Source organism: Ylistrum balloti, unplaced genomic scaffold (genome assembly GCF_031769215.1).
Source record: "Ylistrum balloti isolate Yb309-2 unplaced genomic scaffold, AGI_CSIRO_Ybal_v1 Utg370450, whole genome shotgun sequence".
NCBI lineage: Eukaryota > Metazoa > Mollusca > Bivalvia > Pectinida > Pectinidae > Ylistrum > Ylistrum balloti.
The window spans coordinates 3,089,145-3,116,248 of record NW_026782299.1 but is presented as its reverse complement, the minus strand read 5'-3'; the positions used below and the strand labels follow the sequence as shown (position 1 = coordinate 3,116,248).

The following is a 27,104-nucleotide window of genomic DNA, read 5'->3' as shown; positions in this document are numbered from 1 at the left end:
CGAATAACCTAAAGACGGATTGGACAGACTGACGTCCGTCGTAACTAAAAAGAAAAAATAAAGAATGATTTGACATTTGCGAAGTAATGTATATATCAATTTTCGGAGACACTTTTTTTTATTGGATTATAACTTAATCAGTGATCTTTTGTTTGGACGATAATAACGTATTTTTAATGATAATATCGGTGCTTTATCAACTTCACTGAAACTTTACAATTAGCTGTGACTACTCGGTACGATTTATCAGTAAGGGTTACCTCCCTTGACAGTGTTGATTAGAGAGAGCTTAACAAAGCTACTTAGGTCATTCCTATATTTCTTTGCTAACTTCATTTATCTTTTCTGAATATGATAACATCATTGTTATATTTTTCCAGTTGTTTCAGTTTCAAATGCAAGCAAAACCATCCCTACCAACTGACCCTAATTTTTTCATACAGAAACTGGAAATCCAGACTTTGTGCTCTTTTGTTTGCCTAATTTTGATACCGTTATATACGCTTCTGATTATATGATGCGGAAAGGTTTTGATGGATTTCACGAATTGTTTTAAGGTTGAATTTACACCAGAACAACGATTACGTACAAATAAATTAAAAGCGCAATGTTTTGAAATGTGATGGTCTCCCATTGTTTTGCTTATTTTATGATTTTTTACAGGATTTCTGCATGCTGTGCGTGGTTTTTGCTCTAGCATTTTCATGTTCTTTCAACATCTCCGCTGCGATGCATGACAAGCAGAATGATCTCAACCGTCTTACAGATCAGTGTGTTCGGTTTCGAGATAAGAACCTTGCCTTTACGGATATAACCATCGATGACGTCACCAATTTTTGTGTATCACAAGCTATGAAAACGATCCAAAGGAGAACACAAAAATATGACTTTTCTACGCCTGTTACTTTGTACATTCTTGAATTATACCGGAAGATGTTACAGCGCAACACCGGAAGTAATAGCCTTCGTCCATTAAAACGACGGGAAGTAAGGATGCTTACAAAGACCAAATGGAACGATTTTGCATTAAGACTTAATTTCTTGAGAACAAGTATGGTGGGTATTCTCTTTTCTTTTCCTTTTTATTTTTTACCAAAGAACACAATATACTGTAGTGTTGTACATAAAGTACCGTCCTTCTCATCGTTTTGTTAAGATTCATAATTATACAGACTTAAGATCCCGTCAGAAGTAATGATCCACAAGGCATATCGTTTGTGAAAAACAATCGGACGATATGATGACTCTTAACGTAGTTTTAACCGGTCTATGAACCCTAACCATTCCTGATACGTTTCATCATTCAGCCATGTAGTAAATGTCTTACCTTACCGTCATGACGCGGTAGAATATACAAAAGGCGGGGTAATGGAGGAGTTAGTTAAATTGATATATTTATTTTTCGTCACAAAGTAAAAAAAAAAAAAAAAAAAAAAAATATGTCAACTGATTATTATCACAACTCAAATTTAATTTAAGAGAATAAGACCACGTGTTCCGGAAAAGTAACCGTCTTCTGCTTCGTCTTTAACAAATGCCATAAAAGTCTTGGTTAAACCGAGAAAGTAATGCCACACAGATGTTATTTATAATTTATTTATTTTTAGACATAAACCAGCAAACTCATCATATTGATAAAAACATATTTTTAGATAGGTAACATGAAGATTGGTACTTCTATACCGATTAAGGGTGATAGAAAAATGGTATATATATCTCGGCTAACATTCATATGTAGTAGATAATTGCCTTCAAGCGTTTCGCTTGTGAAAAAGTACTTTTCTTCAAAGTAGAAAAAGACAGAAATGCATAGTACTGATCTAACGTATGTAAAATAACAGCTTTAATCCAATATCCTTAATTTATCTGTTTGTTATGGATTCTGTGTGTTTTGTATTTTTCCTTTTATCCAAATAAATGGACGTGTTCCGTTTTTTGGAAAATGTTTTCAAATTGATGATACAAAGTTTTGTCTAGTTGCTAAGAAATACAATTTCAAGCTAAATCTTTTGATATTATGAATATGTTAATACCTAAAACATGGTTATATGCATATTCATTAAAAAATAGTAGTTGTAATACCACACACGATGTACGGCCAAAAGACATATCGATAACAGTCAAAGGTTAAAACGTTTGATAAATCAAATACAAAAGTTATATGATATTTAGTTTTAAATGCTTCCTTCTTTTTTGATAAGATTTCAAGTCTTTTCAGCTGTTTATTTTTTTTATCTTTAATATAATTTATCAATGTCACTTTTTAACAGTGGTGACATATGTACATTAAATAGTGAAAGCTTACGCCTGTTCACTGCTGACGTAATTCGTTATCTCGCGATATATAAATTGATTTGTATGAAATAGTTTCTGGTATAGGATTTTTTGCATATAGGAAACATCTGTACTTAAAAAAAGAACTTAAAACCAAAATTCGGAGAGATTATAGGAAAGTGTTAGTATTTAAAAACCGATTGTCTATTTTGTTTCATGTATTTACATAGATTGATGGACGGAAGTGAGCCTCGTGAAAATGAATTACCTATTGATCGAGATTACTTCCCTTTATCAGTGCGTGCAAGCGATAAAATGTACAATCGATCCTTATTCAATTGACCCGCAGTACAATATAGTGTCACTGTCACTTTTTAAGACTGTTCCAGTTATCATGTTGGACACATATACAGAACAGTGACTAGGTAGATTTGTTCGTTCTAGGAAGTACAAATATAGCTCGATTTATAATAAAGATATGCAAACATGAGTCATTTTAAACTTCACTTTCACATTCAAAGGATAAGAAATGAAATATTTATAATGAACAACTTTCAAAAGTATTATTTAGTACGGGTTGTATCGGACAGCAGTAACACCATTGTGATTTTGTCTTGCCTCAGTCGAGTCACACGCACCATTTTGAAGTTGAAAACATGTCGATATAAGCGGAATTTGCGTATTATATTGACATGATCATGCTGACATGACCAACATGTTATGATGAAAGTTAACGGGGATAGTGTCTTGGACGGTTTCAATTTAGTTACACGAGTTACCGGACCAGAAGAAGCAGTTACGGCAAAGGTTTCAAGGTCAGACTGCTAGCTAAGAGACACATATTACGGTTTTTTTGTTAATATCTGATGTTTGTCAAATGAAAACGTTCGTTACTTTGAAGAGATGTCATAGGCGAACCAAAGGCGAACATCATTTACAACGTAGTGACGAAATCCGACAGACAAAACATTTTATAAAGCTTACATTAATTTATGAGAATTTATAGCGTGAGGTAATTGTGATGATGCTTTCAACAATGTCAGTGTTTTCTTAGATCATTGTGTTTTTGAACCGTTTGCAGTATACTGTTATTTTTCACTGTGATGTAAAATTTTCGTGTTAGCAAAGTAAGATTGTACAAAAAAACATACAAGTGAATTTTCATATATCAGACAATTTTAGAACAGCGTCAAGTACATGTGTGTATTCTGAACCGAACTACTATTCGAATAATTATCTGCGTGCCAAGAACGAAAGCACGCAACAGGAATTAAACTGATCGGAAAGTATTGACTTCACTGAGGCGGAGAAAAAACTAGATGTTTCCTTATATATGGAGTTTGATTTGATAGATATTCATTAGTATACCCTGTTTGGATTGACAAGATTTACAACATGAGTGTCATTAATGAAGCAAAAGACGCTTACCCTTCCGTAACACGTGGTTTTATTTCACTTCTATTTTTTTTGGACTCCATGTTCAATTTTTTTCTTTTGTTCATATTTTGTCCCAGTTTCATCGAGTTTTGGGTTTGAACAACGATTTTATGGACAATGCCAGTTTTTTCTTCAAATTCATAATGGTATATAAAATAGATATCTTATTTATCGTGCTTTTCATCGAAACAGGGACGGCCTATTTCGGTTGATCTTCCAAATAAACGTTCTCTAAAATACGTAAGGACTCCGCTTCATTACCTTTTTGCTTTACAGATCATGACGTCAGACTAACTGATTGAGCGGTATAAAGTAATATGACGTTTATAGATAAAACACGATTGACAACACATGGCTTAGGGACGACTGATGATTCTACTCAATTAACTATGACGTGATAATGGATTACAATTTTACAGGACAAAATCAAATGTTTAAAATGCAACATGACCCCATTGTTGGTAAATGATCTTCCTTTGAAAGGAGTCATAATATTTTAATCAACAAGATGTTGTTTATTAGATTGCATTTGAACTATAAATACATTATTGTCACATGCAGTTGAAAATTCCTTGATCATATATGTTTTGTTATCTTCAAAAAATGAATATCTTAATTACTTATTTTTACAAACACGAAATTAAGTAACATTGTAGAGGGAGAAAAATCACGCGTCTAAATGTCGATTACAACAGCCGTAACTGCTTTTCTATAAGTATTCGGGAAACCGGAAATTGTCTTTGTAATTAGATATTCATTATTTACAAAGCTTCGCTTTCTTTCAAGCAAGATTTCCAGTTTTCCATATATTTCTATGGATCATCACTAAATGACAACATGTTATGTTAACGATATGGCATGTCAAACCGTATTGGCAATTGTCCAAATGTCACAATATTCCTTTGTGTTTTTTGTTGTAGATTACACCAAACATGAGTCGTTATGACGCCCTTACAGAGTTGTATATATCATTAGCGAATGACAGTCCAGCATTTCTTATACAGCACCGAACTTTTCTTCTATTGTAAGTAAAACAATTGATACTTTTTTAGGTTTCCTCAGACAAAGTCCTATGGTTAACCTTTTATCGTGCGTCCGTAATCTTTTTACATTGTGCGACTTCTTTTGGAAAACCTTTATCAGATTTCAGTGAAATTTTTAAAAACTTTTTATGACCAGAGGTGAACCAAAATTGTATACTATATACTTTCCACCCCCAACCCTGGGGCCTAAGGGGCAGGGACGGAAAGGGGTCATTTTTTAATTTGAAAAACACAATACTCAAGTATGAAAGAACCAAATACTCTTGTCAATTGTCAATTTCATGACTCCCAGATTGAACATTTTCATAAGGTTAAGGTAATGCTTACTATAGTAAGTATGGGGAAAATACACTTTTCAGTATTATTTGCTACCTGTTTGTTTTATTGAAAATTAATTAGACGTAGTGAGAACTATTAATACGAGACGACACATAGAAGGCATACTCATAATGACTGATTCCAGGTACTGACGGGCAGGGCCAAAAACGTTTAAATTCATTCAAATTTCAAAATTCTTCTCAATACCGAGATATGATGAAATTTATTACTCGCCTGGTGATGAAGTAAGGTAGTATAAACAAATCTGTAATGTTACAATTCAAGATGAATATTACAATGTTTTTATATTTTTTTGTCTAATACTGTAAAATCACGATTTTGTGCGGATTTATTCTCGTTGATTTCATTCTTTTTCCTCATGTTAAATTTTCAGAGTTGAAGAAGCTTTGGAAAGACACCTTCCATACTGGGATATCCGAATAGACCAAAATATGTCCGACCCTAAAACGTCTATCATCTGGACACCGGAATATTTCGGAGATGGGTTAGGGACAGTTGTTACTGGACAATTTTCAAACTGGATGTCTAGAAACGGTTTACCGTTATCGAGGGAAATTGGAAAGATTGGAACTCTCTTCAGCCAAGAACATTTCGACCACATTATGTCACTTCAAAATCATTATGATATTCTAGAGCCAAACAAATTTCCTCAGAACAGCTTGGAGTTCTTAAGCACCGGGACGAAACTGTGGGTGAAGGGATTATCCACTTCTGCTGACAGATTTACGCTTGACCCTGTCGTTATCATGATTGATGCTTTTATCGACTACGTTTGGGAAAGTTTCTGGAAGCAGCTTGAAGTAAATTCCATAGATCCTAGAGATGACTACGAAGGACAAAATGATCTCGATCTCGACATATTTGAGAAGAACGTGTTATATAACCATCGAGATATGTATGATCATTCCCTACCGTGTAAATCATGTGATACAAACATTGAAAATGTATGTAAAGAAGCCAAATGCCAAGTAAAGGACAATGTTTTGCTTCCAACGAAAAAAACAACAAAAACACACGAAACTACATTTCATATTGGAACTAAAAACCACAGAGTAAAACGCAACACAAATAACGTGTTGAATTGGGATGCCATTTATGATTTTTTCAATCGTTTACGATCTTCAAGACTGGTTATGAGAAATAGGTTAACTGGTCCACAGCGAGCAAGAGCCGCCATTGCAGCGATTGGACCACTTCCTATCGGACAAAGATTTACATCGCCATTCACGGATCCACGAACAAGAGGCGATCCTCTCCCGACTGGTCCTCTTCGTTCGAGGTTAAGAAGAGGGTTTTATCCAGTACCGCGTCCTCGCGGAGGTACTCAAAATGTTCTGGACTATAAACAAAAAATTAGGAATCAAAATGTTGGTGCACAGTTCAAGTCGATACTGACAGATGTTCGAACAAAAGTCAATCCGCTGTTAATTAAAACATTCAAACCAGGAGCGAATCAAATCAAACATGAAGGAATTAACGATTTTCAGATGAAGCATAAAACTGCACAAGGGAAGTGAACAAAGAAGAATAAGTTACTCAAGCTACCAAAGCAAATAAATAAAAATGATGAAGAAAAATCAACATTTTCAATGTAAAAGAGAGCAAAGAATTTGTAGTCCAGGTGACTTAAAATAAAAGTTTTAAGAAATGTGTATATAGCTATTCTATAGTTGTTCTAGAAATCAATAATAAACATGTATCCAGTCTATATGTTACAGCATTATATGGTGCATTTGGTCTCACAAAATGATGTCATAATGAATCGTTTGAATATTGTAGAAATGAGTTTGTGTACATCTCTGACACATTGACCCAGCCTTCAATGATTAATATCCTCTGCGGGAAAAAAACTAATGAAGGACAAAGGACAATGAACAATGCAGGCAAATAAATAGGAATGTTGGGGGAAATGTATCAGTTATGTAGATAGTGTTATAGTCACAGAAATTATGTTTAAATGTTTGTTTGAATAAACACACTGAATCGTACTTGTTGTCATTTACTAGGCTATCATAGTTATTGCATATCGAGTGTTATCCCTTTTGTCATCCAGACGAGCAGACGGCCATTGCAATTTCAAGCTGCTTATTCTTTTGAGAATTCAGACCGAATGGATTTAACCTGATCTGATTATGAATGTAACGCAGACTGCCTCGTTTACACTTCCTCATTTCATTCACATTCCAATCAATAGAAGGGAATTCGGGATATTTTGAACAATTCAAAGACTTTCGTAACTAAAAGTTTTGGATATTACTAAATCTACACTTGGTATGTATATTTCCATAACACTTATTCACTATGTACTTTTCTCAGGTATTTCCGCATACCGTAATGATTTTTATTCCTGGTTTCATCGGATTTGAGTTTTGATTAAGACCATGTTAACACCAAATATTACCATGTATTATGGGGGTTTTCGACTTTTAGGAGCAAGTACTCCAGAAAGCTATGAGAATCCATAATGAAAAGTGTAAACATGATATGGATTTTAACTGATACAGAAAACAATTGTAACCAGGATTTTGTGTTAGTGTATAACATAAAATTTGAGAAAAAATATATTTCTGCGATATGAAGTTGGACGTATTTGATGCTCGTTAGTTTGTCTGTAGGTTCATTGTTGTATACCTAGCTCTTATTTGAGGACATGACATTGCTTACTTGGATTGACCAAGGTTTAGATGGCGGGAGTCGTCGATAAAGCAAACGACGCTTACTTATCCAGATCACCTGGTCTTATTTCAGCTTTATCAGGAGTCCCCATGTAAATGTTTATTTTGTTCATATTATGCCCCTGTTTCATCGAATTTTGAGTTTAGATTACGATTACATTCACTTGTTAGTATTTTCTTGTTTCATCGATGAAATTCAAAATTGAAAATAAATTGTAAACTGACTAATAATTTGGTGCCAGCCCGTCGGAAAACTGAATCCAGTTCCTGGTGTGAATTATGGTGTTGATAAAATATAATCCATTTTATTATGACACTTTGGTACTCGAAAGAACTGTGAGACAGACATGGTATAAAATGTTATATAAAACTAGTACTTAACCAGTAATCAATGTCACGTGATGCATAACAAAGCTCTTAATTAGTAATAATATTTATTTCGTTGAGATACAGAATTATAACGATCCTGTGGTTGAAGATTACGGACCTAATGCCAAAATCAAAATAATGCTTATTTATGAAATAATTCTTAATGGTAATTGTACTGTAGATACAAAAGTAAATTGCATTTCTTCATGCAAGTTCAGGGTTAGATACAGTAGAGGCAATTAATGAATTAAACTGCATCATACAGCTATTTTGGCATTCAAAGACTCGTCAGTGATGCGTTTTGGCCTAAAGTTTGAAGCTTAGGAGATGACAGAGGACAATTGAATTTTTTTTTAAAAAATTAAGTGAGAGTTTGCACTAGCCCGAATAACACAATGAAGTTCTTAATTCACATATAATTAAAGAAAAATATGTTTCTTACTTAGGGTAGGAAAAATCATAAATTGCCAACAGTTTTGTCTTTCGCACTTTTGAATAATCATCAATATAGAATGTCCATTTAAGGTGTTTTTTATGCAAATTGCTCAACTCACAGGTGATATTGTTTTAACTGAACCTAAATAAAGAATATTTTAAATACATAATATCTAACGCTAGTGCACTTCAACCCTATCACTTTCTTTAACAATGTACTGAAATTAACTCTTCATTACAGCCAATGAAATTTTAATATTTGTAGGTTAATATTCTGGTAAAATTTCAGTTTTAGTCTATATTTTAGACTTAATGTTTCGCTTATCTTATTCAAAAACCCACGGCCATTTCATGTATGCGTCACAAAAGAAAGTGATTGGAACTTCGCCAGCATTGCTCTCAGGCATGAGATTATTTCCTTTCTTCCAAATTCCCTTTACTGCGTCTTCATAAGAGAGTCCGTACATTCTCGGATACGTCGAAGTTATTCGGAAGGTTCCGGAGCATGGTCGGTAATTTCCGTTAGTGAGACATTGCGGTCTACAGACACGTCCACACGAGTCATAAGCGGTCATATAAAACTGAGCTGCACCGTCAGTGGGATTTTTAACCCCAATATAGGTCATAGATGATGAGATCGGTAATCTCTCATCCACCACTGCATAGTCCTTATACCTTCCAGAATAGTCAATACCATCAGTCTGAACGTAAACCTTGGATGCACCGGAACCGGAAACATGGCATTTGCTGTAGGTTGCTGGCAACTTCTTTTTTATTTCAACTTTCAGTCCTTGATATTTTTGTGCCTCGAACATGTCGCTGGCCTCTATCAAATGACCATCTTTAATGATAAACGATTGGAACTTTGATTTCGGGGTTCTTTCAAAAATTATTCTTACAGGTATAAACGACCAGCGATTCACATCACTTACACCATTCAGAAGAAATGTATTTTGGTACGGTTTGTTTATTTGAGAAGTGTCGAAGTTGGATGATGATGCTCTGGCTGATGTAGTATTTGTTGATGTACTTCGTCTCACCCTATCCCTTACAGGAGCATTAGGAATGGTGTCTCCTCTAGTTCTAGGGTCTCGGAAAGGCGTATTAAATCGATTTCCAATTGGTAAGGGCCCGGTCTGCGCCACAGTTTGCATTGCTCTGGCCTGTCCACCAGCCGTTGGTGAAGTAAATGCTGCTGCCCCTCCCATACCACCCATACCAGCAAAACCAGCTGCAGCAGGGCCACTTTGAACAAGACCAACGCGAGAACGACATCTGTTATTGAAGCATTCTAAGTAAGAGCTTCCACCGCAACTAGGACAGGTAGGAGGTGGTTGGTATGTTGATAAAGCTTCTATCTGATTGCTGTATCCATCAATGTTTCTGAGTTGGAAGGGAATCATGCGATTAAAAGGCTGTTGAAGTGGATTATTTGTTGGAGGATAATCAGTTGCAGGATCAATACCAATAGACCTTTGTCTTCTTCGGAATAATACCCAGAAGTAGTTAACGAACGAGTGATGCAAAAAGAACACCGGGTCCTGTGCCGCTGTTGCCGCTGCCGATAGTTGGCCATCAACCCAAACATGGGGACCGTTATGATGGATCTCCAAGCTAAATTGCGGGTTTGGATTAGGTTCAACAATCTCTCTGTGACGTGTACGAGTTAAGACAGATTGGACATTAGCGTCGCTTATAAGAGTTCCAGCATTTCCAATATTACGGGTAAGCGGTACGTTATCCGGGGTATACCAGTTGGCAAAGGGACCATTGGTCACGGCACCAAACCCCTCTCCGAAAAATTCGGGGGTCCATAATATTGAATCTGTAGGTTGTTCCATGTAAAAATCAAGTCGGCTATCCCAATACGGTACAGGAATTCCAATAGCTTGCTCAAATCTGCAACACAAAACATTCGTTTATCATCTTTTAATAACTGATTGGGTTGATAGTACGCACAGTTCTGCTGTACTGAACACATGACATACTTTGTACTTTACATATCTATGAAGTAAATCAGTCATGTGGTTCAATTTGAATTGCCAAACATTCCATTTTCGAAGATGCAATTATGTCGCAAAATAGCTAATTTGCAGAAATTGTCCATTGCTTCCTTTTGTGCATAAACCTTTTGGTAATATTCTGAATATTTGAACTACGAAAATAACATTTGAAGTATATGATATTGTTATCATATAAATCATAAATTATAAAAAAATCTTCATAATTCCATAAATAATTTATTCGAATTGATAAGGTGTAATGTAGGTAATGGTAAACTTAAGGAAAGAAAGTCCACAAGTAGTGTTTACAAGCTAAAGTGATATAATATTATGTTCTGCAGTAAATTGTTGTAGTTCTACTGTAGAAGGCTTCGTGATAACGGTGGCACTATTACGGTATCCTAAGTGTATATTATTGGCTGGATTCATCACTCCGTGAACCATTCCTTTTGATGCTGGATGAACATATAATAATGTCTGACAAAACAAAGTTTACTTACAATATCAAATACACAGCATGCCATCCAAGAAAATTTGGTCCGCCGTGTGCCGAGTCTATTACCAATCGATGAATATCTGCGAAGGCATCGTATCGACTTATATTCCGTCCAACCTGAGAACCATAAAACAAAATGAGCGTTATATAATGAGCTGGAAACTGGATATTGCATTCATATCGAAAGTGTTCAAAGATGGATTATAGCTCAGAGAAATTCCACACATTTTTTATTTTTAAATTTTGCATAATATTTTGTCTCTGGTCTTTACTCTTTTTGCCATTTATTCAATTTAAAATGTACATTATCATTGAGAATACACCGAGAAAAGTATTTATACATATATATTCGTAAAAGGTCTTCTTAACCAGTTTTGTAAAAATGCTGTTGGTAATGATAAATTTTGTCAAGTGTTCTTTACTCTCTTTAAATTGATGCATTTATACACGTGCTTTGCATCGACATTATGCTTGGCGATTAGGCTTCCTTAATTATACACGGACTTGTCACTTCTTTTTACTGTTCATGCGCCACGATTGGAGAGTATGAAGATACATAGAATACGTTGTTTTAATATTTTACGATTTACTTGATAATTAAACATTGAACGAAAATACTGATTCGACAATTTACTCTTTCGACAATTTTGTTATTGTGGGCGTTGTCAATGACATAGTGACGCAGACGTTCCGGTACAATATGGTTCTTCAAATGAGGTTGCTGCTGTTCCGAAATTATGTTTAAGGAGAATCGTTTAAATATTCAATGAAAATCCGTATCAAATGTAAATATAAGAATTTATTAATGAGTGCAATAGCTGAAATACTTAATGCGCGTATGATTTGAAGTATTATATATAATTAATTAGAGTAATTATGATCGTAGTATTAAAAATACACAAAATAACTCAAAGTGTGAATATGTTTGTTCAAATATAATTTCGATGTTCTCATTGTTTGGTCATGTGATACTACAATGAGTCTGCATTCTCAAGAAACTCACAAACTGATTCTTCAGCATGTTAACTCTCGTCACAAATGTGTTCCAGAGCTGTCTTGACATCACGCGTACTTCTTGTCGAACCCTCTGGATAAACTGTCTTTTAACTCTGCGACGTTTTTGAGCCTCCCCGAATACTTGACGGAAGAGTTCCTGAGCATATTGAATTGTCTCGTTTGCTATTGGTCTTTGAGGTCGCAGGTGGTAGGTTTTGTACAAAAAGTTTGTGATACAAAAAGCACTGATCTCATGTGCTGGCATGTCAGTGACGTTGAGGACTTGGGTTCGATATTGATAGCAATCTTTGAGAATATCAGGCATAACGATAGGCTCCACTAATCCATTAATCGGTTCTGGGATGTTAATGACTAAAAACACCAACAGTAAGGCCGGAACAAAGATCAAAGGCCGTGTCATCTACAATACATATGTAAAAGAAATATACTGCGAGTTATAACAATTAAATAAAATGAACATATGAGAAAGCTTTTGCTGACGGCATAAAAGAAGTAGACATTTACAAGCATTATTTCAGTCTGATATTGTAAAAGCTCAAATTGGAAAATGAATGAAAATCAGTTTAGGGAGATTATAAATTTAATACAATGAGTAATGTATTATCATGACATGAATGTTTTATGATTTTTATGGATCGGCACAATTTGATTAAACAACGATGAAATTATCTACACGTCATATCTACCTTAATATTTATTTTTAGTCTTAAAGATATTTGATTACCCTATTATCTAGTTGAACAAGCTACCAACACATCATACTCATTGTTCGCAAATAAGATAAACGAGATTTAAATCTAGACTGACCGTAAGTATAAGATATGCTTTTAAATTGGAAAACCTCAATCCAAAGGCTGATATACAGCAGTTTTAAGAAAACACATTCAGGGCATATTGAGTTTTAACATTTAGAAGGGTACATCACTTACCGTGATCTTCATACAGGCTTATGCATCCAAATGAGCCACAAACCCAAGTGATCAGTAAGCGTATAACCAATTCAATAGACTCTATTTATTATTTGTTTTGCTAGAAAACATGACAGTATATTATGTGTGGTCATGTTATGGTCAAAGGTCCCACACGTTTCCTTGTTTTAGAACATTCTCTGTCGTAGAATGCGGTATAGCTAAAAACCATAAGCGACAGACATCTCCATTGTAAATTAATTTTTGTATTGTGTAAACACGTAATCATATATGTTATTTTTTTTTTATTTCAGTATTTATTATAGATGAAATTAGAAAGGTTTTATCGAATGAAAATAGACCTTTTCTGCTTAAGGTTTCCTTTTTTATAAATAATTCTTCTTAGAACTAAATCATTAGCTTATGCTATTGTCATTTATCCCGATAAGGCGATAAATCATTGTTACCGAATATAGTTCATGATTTTTTCGGTTTACTTTTTTTTATATAAATTCTCTGTGGACATTTTTAGCACATGAGTAATCGATGATTTTGCAATTTCATCAATAAAACCCCAATTGCTTATGTTTAGAGACGTTATGATCAACTTTAGTTTAAAAGTCAAAATACATAAAGTGGCAGTTCAAAACATATCTTTTGGACGACTAGACACATATTGGTTTATTCCTTCTTAAGAATATTAACAGTAATTTCCTCTGTAATACATAGGTAATGATACCTGGTATCGTAGTGATGTAATTTACCGGGATATGGACAAAGAGGTCTTGATTTGATGCTGCACGAATGGGAACTCTTCTGTGCATCGAGGATAAAACATATATCGCAATGTCAACAATGGCGATAAGAGACGAGAGGGAAAACATTTTGCCTTTTGTATATGGTGTTCAGAAAAGCAATAGTTGTCATGATTATTCCTATTGCAAAACCAATGAGACCAGTGGACGTGATAGTTATAAACGTGTGGTAAAGTATCAGTTGTAATGTAAAAACTCATTTCAAATCTTAGATTTTCAGGAAGTAGTCTTCACATGCAAATGAAATCATTGTGTAAGATCTCAAAAGAGTTTGAAAGTAGATTGTAAAAGGGTAGAGCGCCCTTAAATAAACCTGATAATATCACCAAGCACATAACTTCATGAATTTATTATCCATATATCGCGTCTATAAAGTCTATAATAAATATTTATATTTCCACTAAACTTGGACTTTATGAACCTACTAAAGTCATTTTTCAATGTACTCTGAAGATGGCGTATGAACACATTTTCCATTCTAAAGCTGAAGTTGCCTCCCTTGCATTTCTTCACTTCTCATACAGATGTGATTTCGATTAAAATATTACAGTAAAATAATCTTTAATTATTGAAAAAAATGTATGTAATATTTCAAAACAAATCTGTCATAATAATAATAAAAAACACTGATCGGAAAAAAAATCTCGTTTTGGTGTTATTCATCCAGTGTTGTCTGCTTAGCAAAAACGTCAAACTTTGGGAATTTTGGACCTCTCCGCGACATACAATTCATAAAATTTGTCCCAAGACCTATTGAGGTTCATTCCCGCATAAACCTCATCATAACAGGATTCAATCCTAAATTGAACGATGTTTACAGACAGAGTTGCGCCTCTTTGTATGGATTCGTGTATACTTGTGTAGAGGAATGTTTATCTTTTCACGTTTTCGTTTTGATTTAATTTTCTTATTTATTTCGTTTCGATTCTTTGTTTTTCCTCTTCTTGTTTCATTTTTGAAGTATCTCTCCTTATGTGGTGTTGATGGAGTATTGATTGTTAGGAAGCGTATGTTCGCGAAGCTTTCTGAAATAGATGGAGTGTTATCTCTTATTTTTTCTGTTAATAGTCACTGTATCATATTCGTATAAATTAACAAAATTATAAACTTTATAAAAAATTACAGTTTATAAATCTTTATATATCGATATTGTCTAATCAAAGAGTTGATGTATCATGGAGTTTGCTATCTTAAAATTTAAATTTTTTGTCGTGCCTTTCAAATAGAATAAATGCAGTACAAAGATAACAAGTATATCGAACGTTTAGATACAAATTTAGGGTAAATGATAGTTACATAATGAACTAACTGCTACAAACAGCTGCTTCGTCCTTCTAGGACTCGTCATTTATGATATATCATACAGCTGTTCCGTTTTGCTAGGACTCGTCGGTGATGATACATCATACATTTGGTTCGCCCATCTAGGATTCATTAGTGATGCTACTTTTTATATCTGGTTCGTCCTTCAAGTCTTATCAGTGATGCTACATCATACAGTTGGTTGGTCCTTCCAGGACTCGTCAGTGATGCAACATCATACAGTTGTTTCATCCTTCTAGTCCTCATCAGTGTTGCTACATTATATTTCTGGTTCGTCCTTCAAGTTTTGTCAGGAATGCTACATCTTACAGCTGTTTGGTTCTGCTAGGACTTTCGCCAGTGATACTACATATTACAGCTGTTTCGTCCTGCTAAGAATCTCACTAGTGATGCTACGTCATAGAGCTGTTTCGTCCTGCTAAGAATCTCGCCAGTAATGCTACATCCTACAGCTGTTTCGTCTTGCTACGAGTCTCGCCAGTGATGCTTCATCATATAGCTGTTTCGTCCTGCTAAGAATCTCGCCAGTGATGCTACATCATACGGATGTTTGGTCCTGCTAGGACTTGCCAGTGATCATATATCAGACAGCTGTTTCGTCCTGCTAAGAATCTCGCCAGTAATGCTATATCATACAGCTGATTTGTCTTGCTAGGTATCGCCAGTGATCCTATATCATACAGCTGTTTCGTACTGCTAGGACTCGTCTGTGATCCTATATCATTCAGCTGTTTCGTACTGCTAGGACTCGTCTGTGATCCTATATCAGACAGCTGTTTCGTACTGCTAGGACTCGTCTGTGATCCTATATCAGACAGCTGTTTCGTACTGCTAGGACTCGTCTGTGATCCTATATCATTCAGCTGTTTCGTAATGCTAGGACTCGTCTGTGATCCTATATCATACATCTGTTTCGTACTGCTAGGTCTCGTCAATAATGCTAGATATCTACAGTGTTGACATGTAGGAAGTGATTTAGAGAAGTCCTTATAGATAAAAACAGTTGATAATAAACGTGGTGATGCATAAACCCAATAGTTTAATACTTTCATCAGTTTAAATTTTTGACGACTATTTCCATTACTATTGGTGTTGGATCGTCGTAAAAGTATCTAAGACTTATGTTTTATGAGGCTCTGATCATAATATACGCATATAACATGTGAAGTTATTTTGAATAACTGAAAATTGTGACATTAAATGAATTGTAAGGTAACTACACACACCACCCCCTCTGTAATGGATTAATTATATCTATAGACTTGTCCTTCATATATTCTATTTTCTGTACCGTTATGTATGGAAATATTTTGATTTTTTTTTTTTTGCAAACAAGAAAAATCAAGCTAACAGATAAAGTGTTTATGACCCATTCAGAAAACGGGAATTTTATCAAGACATTGCACCAGAAAGCCAATATTTAAATACAATAATTCTCATTTTTTTTATCAGATATCCCCATCTTATCTTAACCAGTGAAAACAACAAATGTACACCATTTAAATCACATGAACATTTTTTTATTTCACACATGAAATAGGAGCTTTCATTTGATACGAAAATGTTGGAATCAGTGTTTGAAATAATCACTACACCACAAGCTTATTTCAGTAAGCTCAATTCCAAGGCCATGCCTTTTCAACTTCACAAAGGAACACGACAGGGAGTTCTGCTGTGTTTACTTCATGTAACAACTTTCCACCTTTTTTCCAGTTTCTATTTATTGCATCTTCATAGGTTATGCCATACATCTTTGGGAATGCTGAAGTCACACGGAAAGCACCAGAGCATGACTCATAACCCTTATCATTTAGACAATGTGGACGACAGACACGTCCGCACGAGTCATACGCACTCATATAAAACTGGGCACCTTCATTACCCGGATTTTTCACGCCTATATATGTCATAGAAGACGAAACAATTTGCCGTTCATCCACTATGGTATAATCTTTGTACCTGCCAGAATAGTCAATACCATCGGTCTGGACATAAACCTTTGCAGCACCGGAACCGGAAACATGACAATCCCTGTAAGTTGCCTGTTGTTTGTTATTTGTCTCCATACGTGCTTCTGTTACTGGTGTGAACATATCATGAGCTCTTAAAACGCTGCCATTCTGAATTGGATACGATTTAAAGTGTAACTGTGGAGGTCTTTCGAAGATAATCTTAACAGGTACAAACACCCAAAGATCAATGCTGCTTTTACCGTTTAATTCAAATGTGTTCTGATATGGTCTATTGATCTGAGATGCGTCAGTATCAAGTATCTTTTCACTGGAATCTCGTCTCGCATGACGTTTTACTCGGCTGTTTCGAGGGTCATGGAAATCGGATTGGAATCTCGGACCAAACGAAGAGGTGTCCCCACCAGAAGCAGGGGAAGCAAAAGTTGTCCCAAACATCCCACGTCCTCCTGGCATTCTTGGTCTCCCACCTCCCCTTGATACACACCTCCCCTGCCAACATACTGCATATCTACCACAGTAAGGACAACTCGGCGGCTGAGCATATACAACACTTCTCTCGATGAATTCGGAGTAGCCATCAATACAACGGTAGTTAAAGGGAAACATGCGCGCTCCTGGAGCCTGATTTGGATCTGGTGATCTAGGATATGTTATTGCTGGATTGATTCCAGCTGCTCTTTGTCGATTTCGAAATGAACTCCATATATAGTCAATAAATGCGTGAAGAAGAAAGAAAACCGGATCGTAAGAAGCTGTTAAAGGGGCTGACATTTGACCGTCGAACCACACGTGAGCTGTGTTATGAACGCGCTCGATTGTGAAGGGACTGTCGCTAGGTTCTGTAACAGCATTGATATCGATTTGAGATAAAATATTCGAAACCATTGTGTCTGTTATCAGTGAACCTGCGCTTCCTATGTTACGAATCAGAGGTGTTCCAGTTGGTGTTATCCAATTCGCAAAGGGTCCTGACCTCACTTCACCAAATCCGGACCCGAAGAATGCGTCTGTCCAGATTATTGATTCGACCGGATTGGGCAAGTAAAAATCAATACGACAATCCCAATACGGAATTGCCATACCAATTGCACGCTCCAACCTGAAAAAAGCAAATGTCGTTATCTAAAATCGAATTTATCGAATGATGGGAAGTATTTACACGAATAAAACAATAACTTGAATCCTTCGAATATTTTTCCGTTTTTGGGGTAGGGGAAGTTTTTCTTCAGAAAGAACTTGTGACCAAAATCTTATTCGACATAAAATGAGCCAGGAACAGGAGAAAAAAACGTTGCTGACATTTAACATACAAAAGTGACGATAACATTCAATTTAGAATGAATAACTTTTTTTTCTTTTGAACATCGTTTATTTATGAGGTTAAAATTACATATACTTACAACATAAGGTAGAATCGGTGCCATCCAAGAAAATTTGGGCCGTTATGCGCAAACCTTACTGCCATTCTATGAATATCTGCCAGAGCGTCATAACGGTTGGATTGTCCCACCTGTAATAATAGATACAGAGTTGAAAAAAATTGTACTTTAAAATGACATTGTTCGTCTGTGTATGTCTACCATATTGTTTAAACCTATTTTTTGTCTTTAAATAATGATTCTTGATATCCGTTACAACGTTATATTGGTGCTGGAATTTTAATTTTCTTTTATAAAAGTAAAAAAAAGAAAAACTCTGCACACAACCCCCAGGAGTGTCTTGATCTATTGTGATGTCATTATTTGGGCAATGACATACTGTCATACATAAAAATGGCCTAAAAATTGAATGCCTTGTTTGCGTTTTTCTCAACTTTAAAATATGACTAACTGTAACTTTGCTGAGATATGGGATAATAACTATCATAAACTTTCATTTCGTATGTGATTTTATGAAATCGGAACTTCATAGTGCTGAACAAGACTCAAATGCGTCATAAGTAAAAAATCGTTTCATAAAATCTACTATGAAATGATAATAAAGCAAGGGTCCTTTATACGATGTATGTTAAACACATAGAATATAAAATGTTACACCGTCAAAAGCTGTTTCTATCTACAACAGATTCCGCTAACAATATCAATATTTACCGGAGTTCTTTTCAGTTGGTTGATCCGGTTGACAAAATCGACCCATTCTCTCCGACTAAGCGTCCTAACTTCACGCCGTATCCATCTTCTGCCTGTAGGACCTGGGAGCACTACTGATCTGCGTCCTAATCCGGGTATCTGTCCTAATGCAGGTACCTGTCCTAATCTTGGTATCTGCTGCAATATCGAGGTAGGATCAAACGGTTGAACTATTCCCTGTTGTCCATTTATTACAGGTATGACTCCTACCTGACGCTTGTGTCTTCTACCCACGCTATTGTACTGGTAGACGTCTCCAAGAACCTGACGCATAAGTTCCTGTACGTAGAGAATTGATTCGTTGGCTACCGTTTGCTGAGGACGAAGATGCGGTGTAGAGTAGATGAATTGGTTGATGCAGAACATATTGATGTCCTCAGACACGAAGTCTGTTATGCTAATATTCCTTGTTCGTAACTTGTAACATTCCGATAGTTCTCTTGGCAATTGTATCTCCTCCACAAATCCTGTCACTCCAATGGCGGCGAAGAAACACGTAAGCAAACAAGATTGCATAAATCTTGCTACATGACGTGTGTCCGCCTGTATAATTGATGATATACCCAGGTCATGCATTGGTTGATATTTTGAAATAAAAAATGACAATGTTTGAACGACACATTTCCTTTATCAATTTTTATGATTTTAAATAAAATAATACAAAATAAATTCTTATCAAACGTTTAATCTAGACAAAAAAATCTTCATATAACTATATAGTCGTCTAAACGTGTAACAATGCATACATGTTTTTACTTTTTTCAAATTGTCAAATACCTTTAAAATCATTCGACTTTTGCTTCTTAAGAAATATCCTTTTTGATAAATTAAAGATTTCTTAAAAGGTATATTAAATAAAAAAATTTAAAAGTAATTATTTCACTCTTTAGATTGTATCAATATTAAATATTTCATTATAGCCAATGATACAGTACCTACCATGATAACGAGTGGTTTCGATATTAAGGCATTGATACGTATCTTAACTCTAGCATTTATATATTTTTTATACGTTCATTAATTACCATAAGTACATATATAATCAGCTCATCAATCTTTTCGAATCATCAGTTGGTGGAAAACGTCATTATTGTCATGTTCGAATAGACAGATGTATTCTTTCTTGCCCTTACGTAATTGTGGCAAAGCAATTCTGATTTAATAAGGTAAGTAACTACCACAGTAGTCCTTATGTCATAACATTCAAAGTTTATTTCATTTTGTCAAATATCTACTCAGTATACAGAGATATAGCTAAGGAGGCATTTTTATTGGAAATCGTATATGATGGTTAGATATGTGTTTTATCCCTACTTTGGGTGGTTTATTTCTAATTGGGTTGAAGGACTCCGTCTCAGTGCCAAGCTGTTCACATGATGATATAACAAACACAATTTGTTAATCATCTTATACCCAAGGTAATGTGTGAAACATAGTGCTATGTACAATGTTCTTCTGATGATTAGATACATACCTAGAACTCTTTAAATGGTAGGATACCAAACCTAAATGATTGAATTGTGTATTTTGTTGTATTATGACATAGCGAACATAATAATAATTCTCTTTCAGATTTTACAAAGTTTACAAACATTTGCTGTCCCCAGATTGGCAGAAATTTCAAAATTCTTCAATTTCTATAAATAGTGTAATGGATATGTATTATGACACTGAGAACAATTTTCATAGGCATCCGTTTTGATTACCGTGTAGTTTGCTGTTGATATGGATTGTCGTCAATGAAGCAGAAGACTTTTTCCTTCAGAATACCTGGGCCCGTATTCTTGAAAACGTTCTCATGCTCAAGCATGGATTTTGTGCTCAAGCCTTATGTCCTGCTTAAGTTAGAAATTAATAATTAAGACTGATTTTGCCAAAGATTTAAAACAAATTGAAAAGACTTCAAGTCAAAGGTAATCAGTGTTTATATTTGACATTTGTATTTATTTTATATGATTTAGGCGAATTATAAAAAAAGCTTGCTTGAACACAAAATCTATACTTGAGCATATTTCATGAATACAGGCCCTGGTCTTCTTTTCTTTCAGGAGTTTCATTGTAAATCTTTCAATTTCCCATTTCTGGATACCAACATCCCTAACCTATGGTGATTTCGTCGTGATTTGATATTCAGTGGCCTGTTCCCATTATCAAAATGTTTTACAAGCAGTAGTCAACTAGCAGACAAACTCGTCACAAAAGGTTTGAAAAGATACAGGTTGATGAAAATGATGGGGAAGTTTTACGGCCGTCATAGAAGTGCCGTTGTTGTATACCTCGTTCCAATTTGAGAATGTGACATTTCTTACTTGAATTGACCAATGTTTTCATAGCGGTTGTCGTCGATGAAGCAGAAGTCGCTTACATTCTCATATTAGCGCGAATGAAAAATCATATACATTTTTGTACGTGTATTTTATTTATTCATATTTAGATATCTTCTTGTTTCTGATTTTATCTTCATAGACATAATATCCTAGATGTTGCTATTTGTAAACCAACACATATCTAAAGCATAGATTTAGAAGTAAATATAAATAAAAAAAATATGGTTGAAGTTCGCCAAATATTTGAGTTGCAGTTGATAAATAATTATTCAATTTGGTGTTCCATTATCAGTTTCAGATAAACTTTAACGTAAGAAATGATATATATTGTGGACATATTTCTAGAAAATCTATTGCTCACTTCTGCCTCAGCGACTGTAAAGAATCCACGCCTTTTAACAGGAGATAATAAATAGGTAAAATACCAACTAATGTCTATCGAAATAATCAATTACACTCTCAATCTTCACCACGGGGCATGCTTTGCTAATTAGACTAAACATGTGATGCTAATATAGTAATTGATGACATATATGTCGACTTTCCAGTCTTAAAAATATCCCCATTCTCTTTCATCATAAAAGAACATCACTTTCTGTCGTTAGGAGGCTATGTACAATTTATATGTATCACCTGTGACACAACGACACAAAGTGTTTAAGTTTAAAATAAGAGATAAAAGCACAAGGCTTCACCTAGATACGAGATTGTCCAGTGCGTGGCTAGACCTGTTACATGTCATCTTGAACGGCTGCCTTCTGATGTTAGGGCCATACACAACATTAAACATGGCTTGAAAGTGTTATTGTTCTTTCATATACCTCTCGAGACACTATGGAGTCATCCAGAACACATTTGCTTCAAATGTTATTTATTTCAGAACATCTCCAGTTAGGTTTGTTTGGTGTTTACAGAAACCCACTGTTATAGTGTCCCTTTGTATGACATATAAACGAAGAAATCCTAAACTTTTCTGAAATTGACGTTGAGTGGAAATATGCTGAAAATAATGTATGTAGAAACAAAAGCATAAAGATTAAAGACCTCATTTAGAAGGTCAACTATCAATTTTTAAAACCGTGATTACGGTGTTAACCTCACTGAAACTTTAGAAGAATGGGCGACAATTCGGACGCTTTTGTAAACACACATACATCATCGTTTGTTAAATGAACAGATGTCCTGCTCCTCACTGTATTGAAATTCGAAAAAAAAAAAAAAAAAACCCAATTACAGCTTCACATGTTTTAATTAATAAAAACGCATCTTGTATGACAAAACAACTTTTAATTTCAATTATTCTTCATTCATTTTATTTAGGAAAATATAGGGGGGAACAGCAACACATTTACACGATTTTTAAATGCTTCAGGTTGCTATTACCTAAATTGCTGTTATTAAAATTGCTTATTTGCTTGCAACCATGGCCAGGAATATTGGATTTCACAAAGAAAAGTAACTGGTATTCCAGCTCCATTTGATTCTGTACCTAGACCTTCACCTTTTTTCCAAATACCTTTAACTGCATCTTCAAATGTAATGCCATACATTTTCGGGAAGGATGACGTTATGCGAAAAGCACCAGAACACGGTCGATAGCTTCCCTTGATGAGACACTGTGGTCTGCAGACACGTCCACACGAGTCATATGCGGTCATATAAAACTTAGCTGCCCCATCAGTGGGATTTTTGACACCGACATATGTCAAGGAAGATGAGATCGGCAGCCTTTCATCTACCACAGCATAGTCCTTGTATCTACCGGAGTAATCAATACCATCGGTCTGGACGAAAACTTTGGAAGCTCCGGAGCCCGACACGTGACATTTTTTGTAAGTAGCAGGCATCTTCTTTCGTATCTGGAGAGTGTATCCGGTATGGTTTCCAGCTGAGAACATGTCAGAGGTTTTAACTACTTTGCCGTCTTGAATCAAGTAAGATTCAAATTGAGCATCTGGGGGTCTCTCGAAAATGATGCGAACAGGGACAAAGGCCCATAAACTTGTATTAGCTACTCCATTTAGTACAAATGTATTCTGATAAGGCCGATTAATTTGTGATGTATCCTTGTTTGCATCAGAGTTACTTGCGGTAGTATTAGTGACTGCTGCACTTCTTTTGCCGCGGCTTACAGGAGCATTTGGTAAGGTATCTTGTCTTGTTCTGGGATCTCTAAAAGCCGATTGGAATCTTCCACCAATATTGAGGGCCCCTCTTGCCATCACAGTTGCTCTTGCTCTTTCAGGACCACCAACACTTGCTGGAGCCATTCCACCCATAGCACCCCTTCCAGCAAAACTAGCAGCCATTGCCATACCGCCGCCTCCTCCGGGTGTCACTCCTACACGAGATCTACATGCCCCTCCAACACATTCCAGATAACTGCTACCACCACAAGCTGGACACGTCGGCGACGGCGCATAGAAAGTTAGACGAGCAAAATAATCATTGTATCCGTTGATGTTCCGTAAATTAAACGGTATCATTCTAGCAAACGGTTGTTGCAAAGGATTATTCGTAGGAGGATAATCAGATGCCGAATTTATACCAAGTGATCTCTGCCTTCTTCTAAAAAGACTCCAGAAATAATCTATAAAAGAATGATGCAAGAAAAAAATAGGATCCTGTGCAGCAGTAGCAGGGGCAGATAGCTGTCCGTCTACCCAAACATGGGGTCCATTGTGATGACCTTCTAAACTAAACATTGGATTGTTGCTAGGTTCAACGATTTCGCGGTGAAAATTTCTTGTCAAAACTGCGTTGAATCCATCATCGTTAATAAGGGTACCATCGTTTCCTATGTTTCGAATCAGAGCAGACCCTCCTGGAGTTTGCCAGTTTCCAAATGGACCTTCAGTTACAACACCAAATCCATTTCCGAAAAATTCCGATGTCCAAAGCACTGAATCGGTTGGTTCGTCCATACGGAAATCAAGTCTGCTGTCCCAGTAGGGGATAGGAACACCTCCCAAAGCAATTTGGAGTCTGCAATAGCGAAACATAGCTGAATACCACTAATTTTTCTTTTCAGTTTGTAACAAAATTATTATCTCAAGGGATCAAAGCAGACAAACCATTTTTAGATATTGATTTTTTCATATGAAATTACACAAATCATGTCAACAAATGTTTGGACTTATCATTATATATATATTAAATAACTTAATCTCGCTCGATACCATTGTATCAACAATGTGCTGAAACCAAGCAAAATGAACAAAATGAATGTACAACTGTAATTATTGATACAGATATCAGACGATTGTACTGTACTATCTATTGATGTATTGAAACATATTCTCAAACTTATCAACCTTTTTCTATTTTTTTTTTTTTTTGGGGGGGGGGGAGGGTTGAAGTATTTTTGATCAATCAGGATACAAAACATGATAACTCTCCGTTTTGCCGTTTACTGTTAACTACCGCTTATTTTGAGTTATTTTTAACAAAATACTTACAGCAAAAGGTATATTCTATGCCAACCTAAGAAGTTTGGTCCGTTGTGTGCCGATGCAATGACAAGTCGATGAATATCAGCTATAGAATCATAACGATTCATTCCGTTACCAACCTGCGTGAACAAATATTGCATACATGAAACAGTGACACCGATAAATGACGGTAAAATTTACCAGGCTTTTATGAAAACTGCCATGAATATTAGTGATCAATTTCATCATTTTCATTGTGACATATGTCTTCACCTACCGACAATTAAAATGATCTTGGTTTTCAAAATAAGTACCAAATACCAAGGACTTCAAGGAATACAAATGCTTTCACCTAGATACATAGAAAGCACTTTGTTTTCTGAACGTGGAAAAACTGTCATCCTTGCCATAGAATCTTAATTGTTTTGTTTTAATAAGTACATTTAAAGATTTCATGTTCTCTAAAACAAGCAGAATCAAAGTAAACGATACAGATGACATATACAATGCATATGACATCTACAGACTATACACCAGTCTAAACGTTTTTTAAGTTATGAAAAGGTCACAATTTTTACCAGAAAATCTCTTCTTCATTAAAAACTTGAAATGTGACATATCTAATAACATATCACAGTTTTCAGTCTTATTTTCGGCTGGTTTTATAATATGATACTTATTACTTGTTATTTTGTAAATCTGATGATTTTGTTGATGGATTAACGAGATCGAAGTTTCTCTAATAATATAATACAGTTTAGTGTTGGAAGGTACCGGTACTTTTTTGATACTTGTTGATTCTGTCAATGAATTAACGATACATAGGTCAGGCTCATAATATTGTACAGTTTAAGATTATAATTTACCGGTAGGTTTTTAAGCATGTTGATTCTGTTTGTGAAGAGGTCCCACTGAGGTCTACTAAGCGTACGAATCTCCTGGCGAACACCACTGAGTTGCCTTTTTACTCTGTGTCCATTCTCGGGGTTGTAGTTAGTAAGAAGTTGACGAAATAGTTCTTGAGCGTACGCGATAGTCTCGTTGGATATCGGACGTTGTGGACGGAGGTGGGAGGTCGAGTAGAGGAATCGTGTTATACAAAACATGTTTATGTCCTGTGAAGGCACCTCTGTTATACTAAGATTCTGGACACGGTATTTGTAACATTCGTCAAGGGTTTCCGGCATTGGAATTGGTTCAATGAATCCAAAGACAGATGTAACAACACCGCACACGACTGCCGCAGCAAACAGCCACATGTTGTGGTGTATATGCATCTAAAACATAATAGATACAATCAAAAATATACAATAAATGCAAATTAAATTTAACGAATAAAAATTTCAAATAATCTTATAATGAATAACCCTTAGCGACTTGACCTCCATACATCCCAGATGTTAAGCAAATTTATTTAATATATGAGGTACATTTTGTAAAATTACAGAAGACTGACAGGCGGCAACCTCAAAATTGCTATTTTTCGGAAAATTGTATGAATCCGGTAGGAATTTCACCTATAACGTTGGTTGTTTTTCGTCTCTGTTAGAGTTTGAGTCAAACCCAACAACAACAATCATTGATCAAATGACAAAATTCATTTAAAGCAATTAAAAAAAAAAAAAAATGTTATCGTGCTGTCTCCTTCAAACAAATCAAGTTTCGAGAAATAGATCTATTGGGATTTGTGAATTATTAAATGTCAGTTTTAACAAATTCAACATTGTACAAATTATAAAGTTTTTAAAAAAGAGGGCATTATGTCAATACATACACTATTTTCACAATTTTGAAATTCAAATATGTCGGAAAACATGAGACTGTTGCTTCTTTTACAAGGGATGCTGAAAACTGAATATGTTACAAAATTTCTATGGAGACAAAGAATAAGTGAATCATTTGTTGATTATTTCATATCGTCCACAGCCGTAAAATAAACGAATTATATATAGCCTTACCTGGTGTCAGTAAAAAAAGGTTTGATATTGATGACAGCGTCAACGTGTAAGTAAAATAAATACTTAATGGAAATGTTTAAAAAAAACTCCATTTAGAACTAAAAATAGAATTGATCGTAATAGCGTCTATTTCATTACAAAACAATTTAATT

General features: G+C 35.2%; 4 protein-coding genes across 4 annotated transcripts; 1 reads left to right on the top strand and 3 right to left on the bottom strand.

Annotated features, from left to right (window-relative positions):
- Positions 1-729: 729 nt before the first annotated feature.
- LOC132554974 (uncharacterized) lies at positions 730-6,610 on the top strand. Its single transcript, XM_060219302.1, has 3 exons — positions 730-987; positions 4,632-4,735; positions 5,467-6,610. Exons 1-3 carry the CDS (start codon positions 730-732, stop codon positions 6,608-6,610), a joined length of 1,506 nt encoding a protein of 501 aa, XP_060075285.1.
- Positions 6,611-8,898: 2,288 nt separating this feature from the next.
- LOC132554973 (tyrosinase-like protein 1) lies at positions 8,899-12,488 on the bottom strand. Its single transcript, XM_060219300.1, has 3 exons — positions 12,075-12,488; positions 11,076-11,188; positions 8,899-10,471 (listed from the first exon to the last, which is right to left on the bottom strand). Exons 1-3 carry the CDS (start codon positions 12,486-12,488, stop codon positions 8,899-8,901), a joined length of 2,100 nt encoding a protein of 699 aa, XP_060075283.1.
- A 4,262-nt stretch (positions 12,489-16,750) lies between these two features.
- LOC132554972 (uncharacterized) lies at positions 16,751-19,812 on the bottom strand. Its single transcript, XM_060219299.1, has 3 exons — positions 19,198-19,812; positions 18,508-18,617; positions 16,751-18,206 (listed from the first exon to the last, which is right to left on the bottom strand). The coding sequence occupies exons 1-3, from the start codon at positions 19,810-19,812 to the stop codon at positions 16,751-16,753; spliced, it is 2,181 nt and encodes a 726-aa protein (XP_060075282.1).
- A 3,148-nt stretch (positions 19,813-22,960) lies between these two features.
- LOC132554971 (tyrosinase-like protein 1) lies at positions 22,961-26,271 on the bottom strand. The gene is made up of 3 exons (XM_060219298.1): positions 25,861-26,271; positions 25,022-25,134; positions 22,961-24,548 (listed from the first exon to the last, which is right to left on the bottom strand). The coding sequence occupies exons 1-3, from the start codon at positions 26,269-26,271 to the stop codon at positions 22,961-22,963; spliced, it is 2,112 nt and encodes a 703-aa protein (XP_060075281.1).
- Positions 26,272-27,104: the final 833 nt, after the last annotated feature.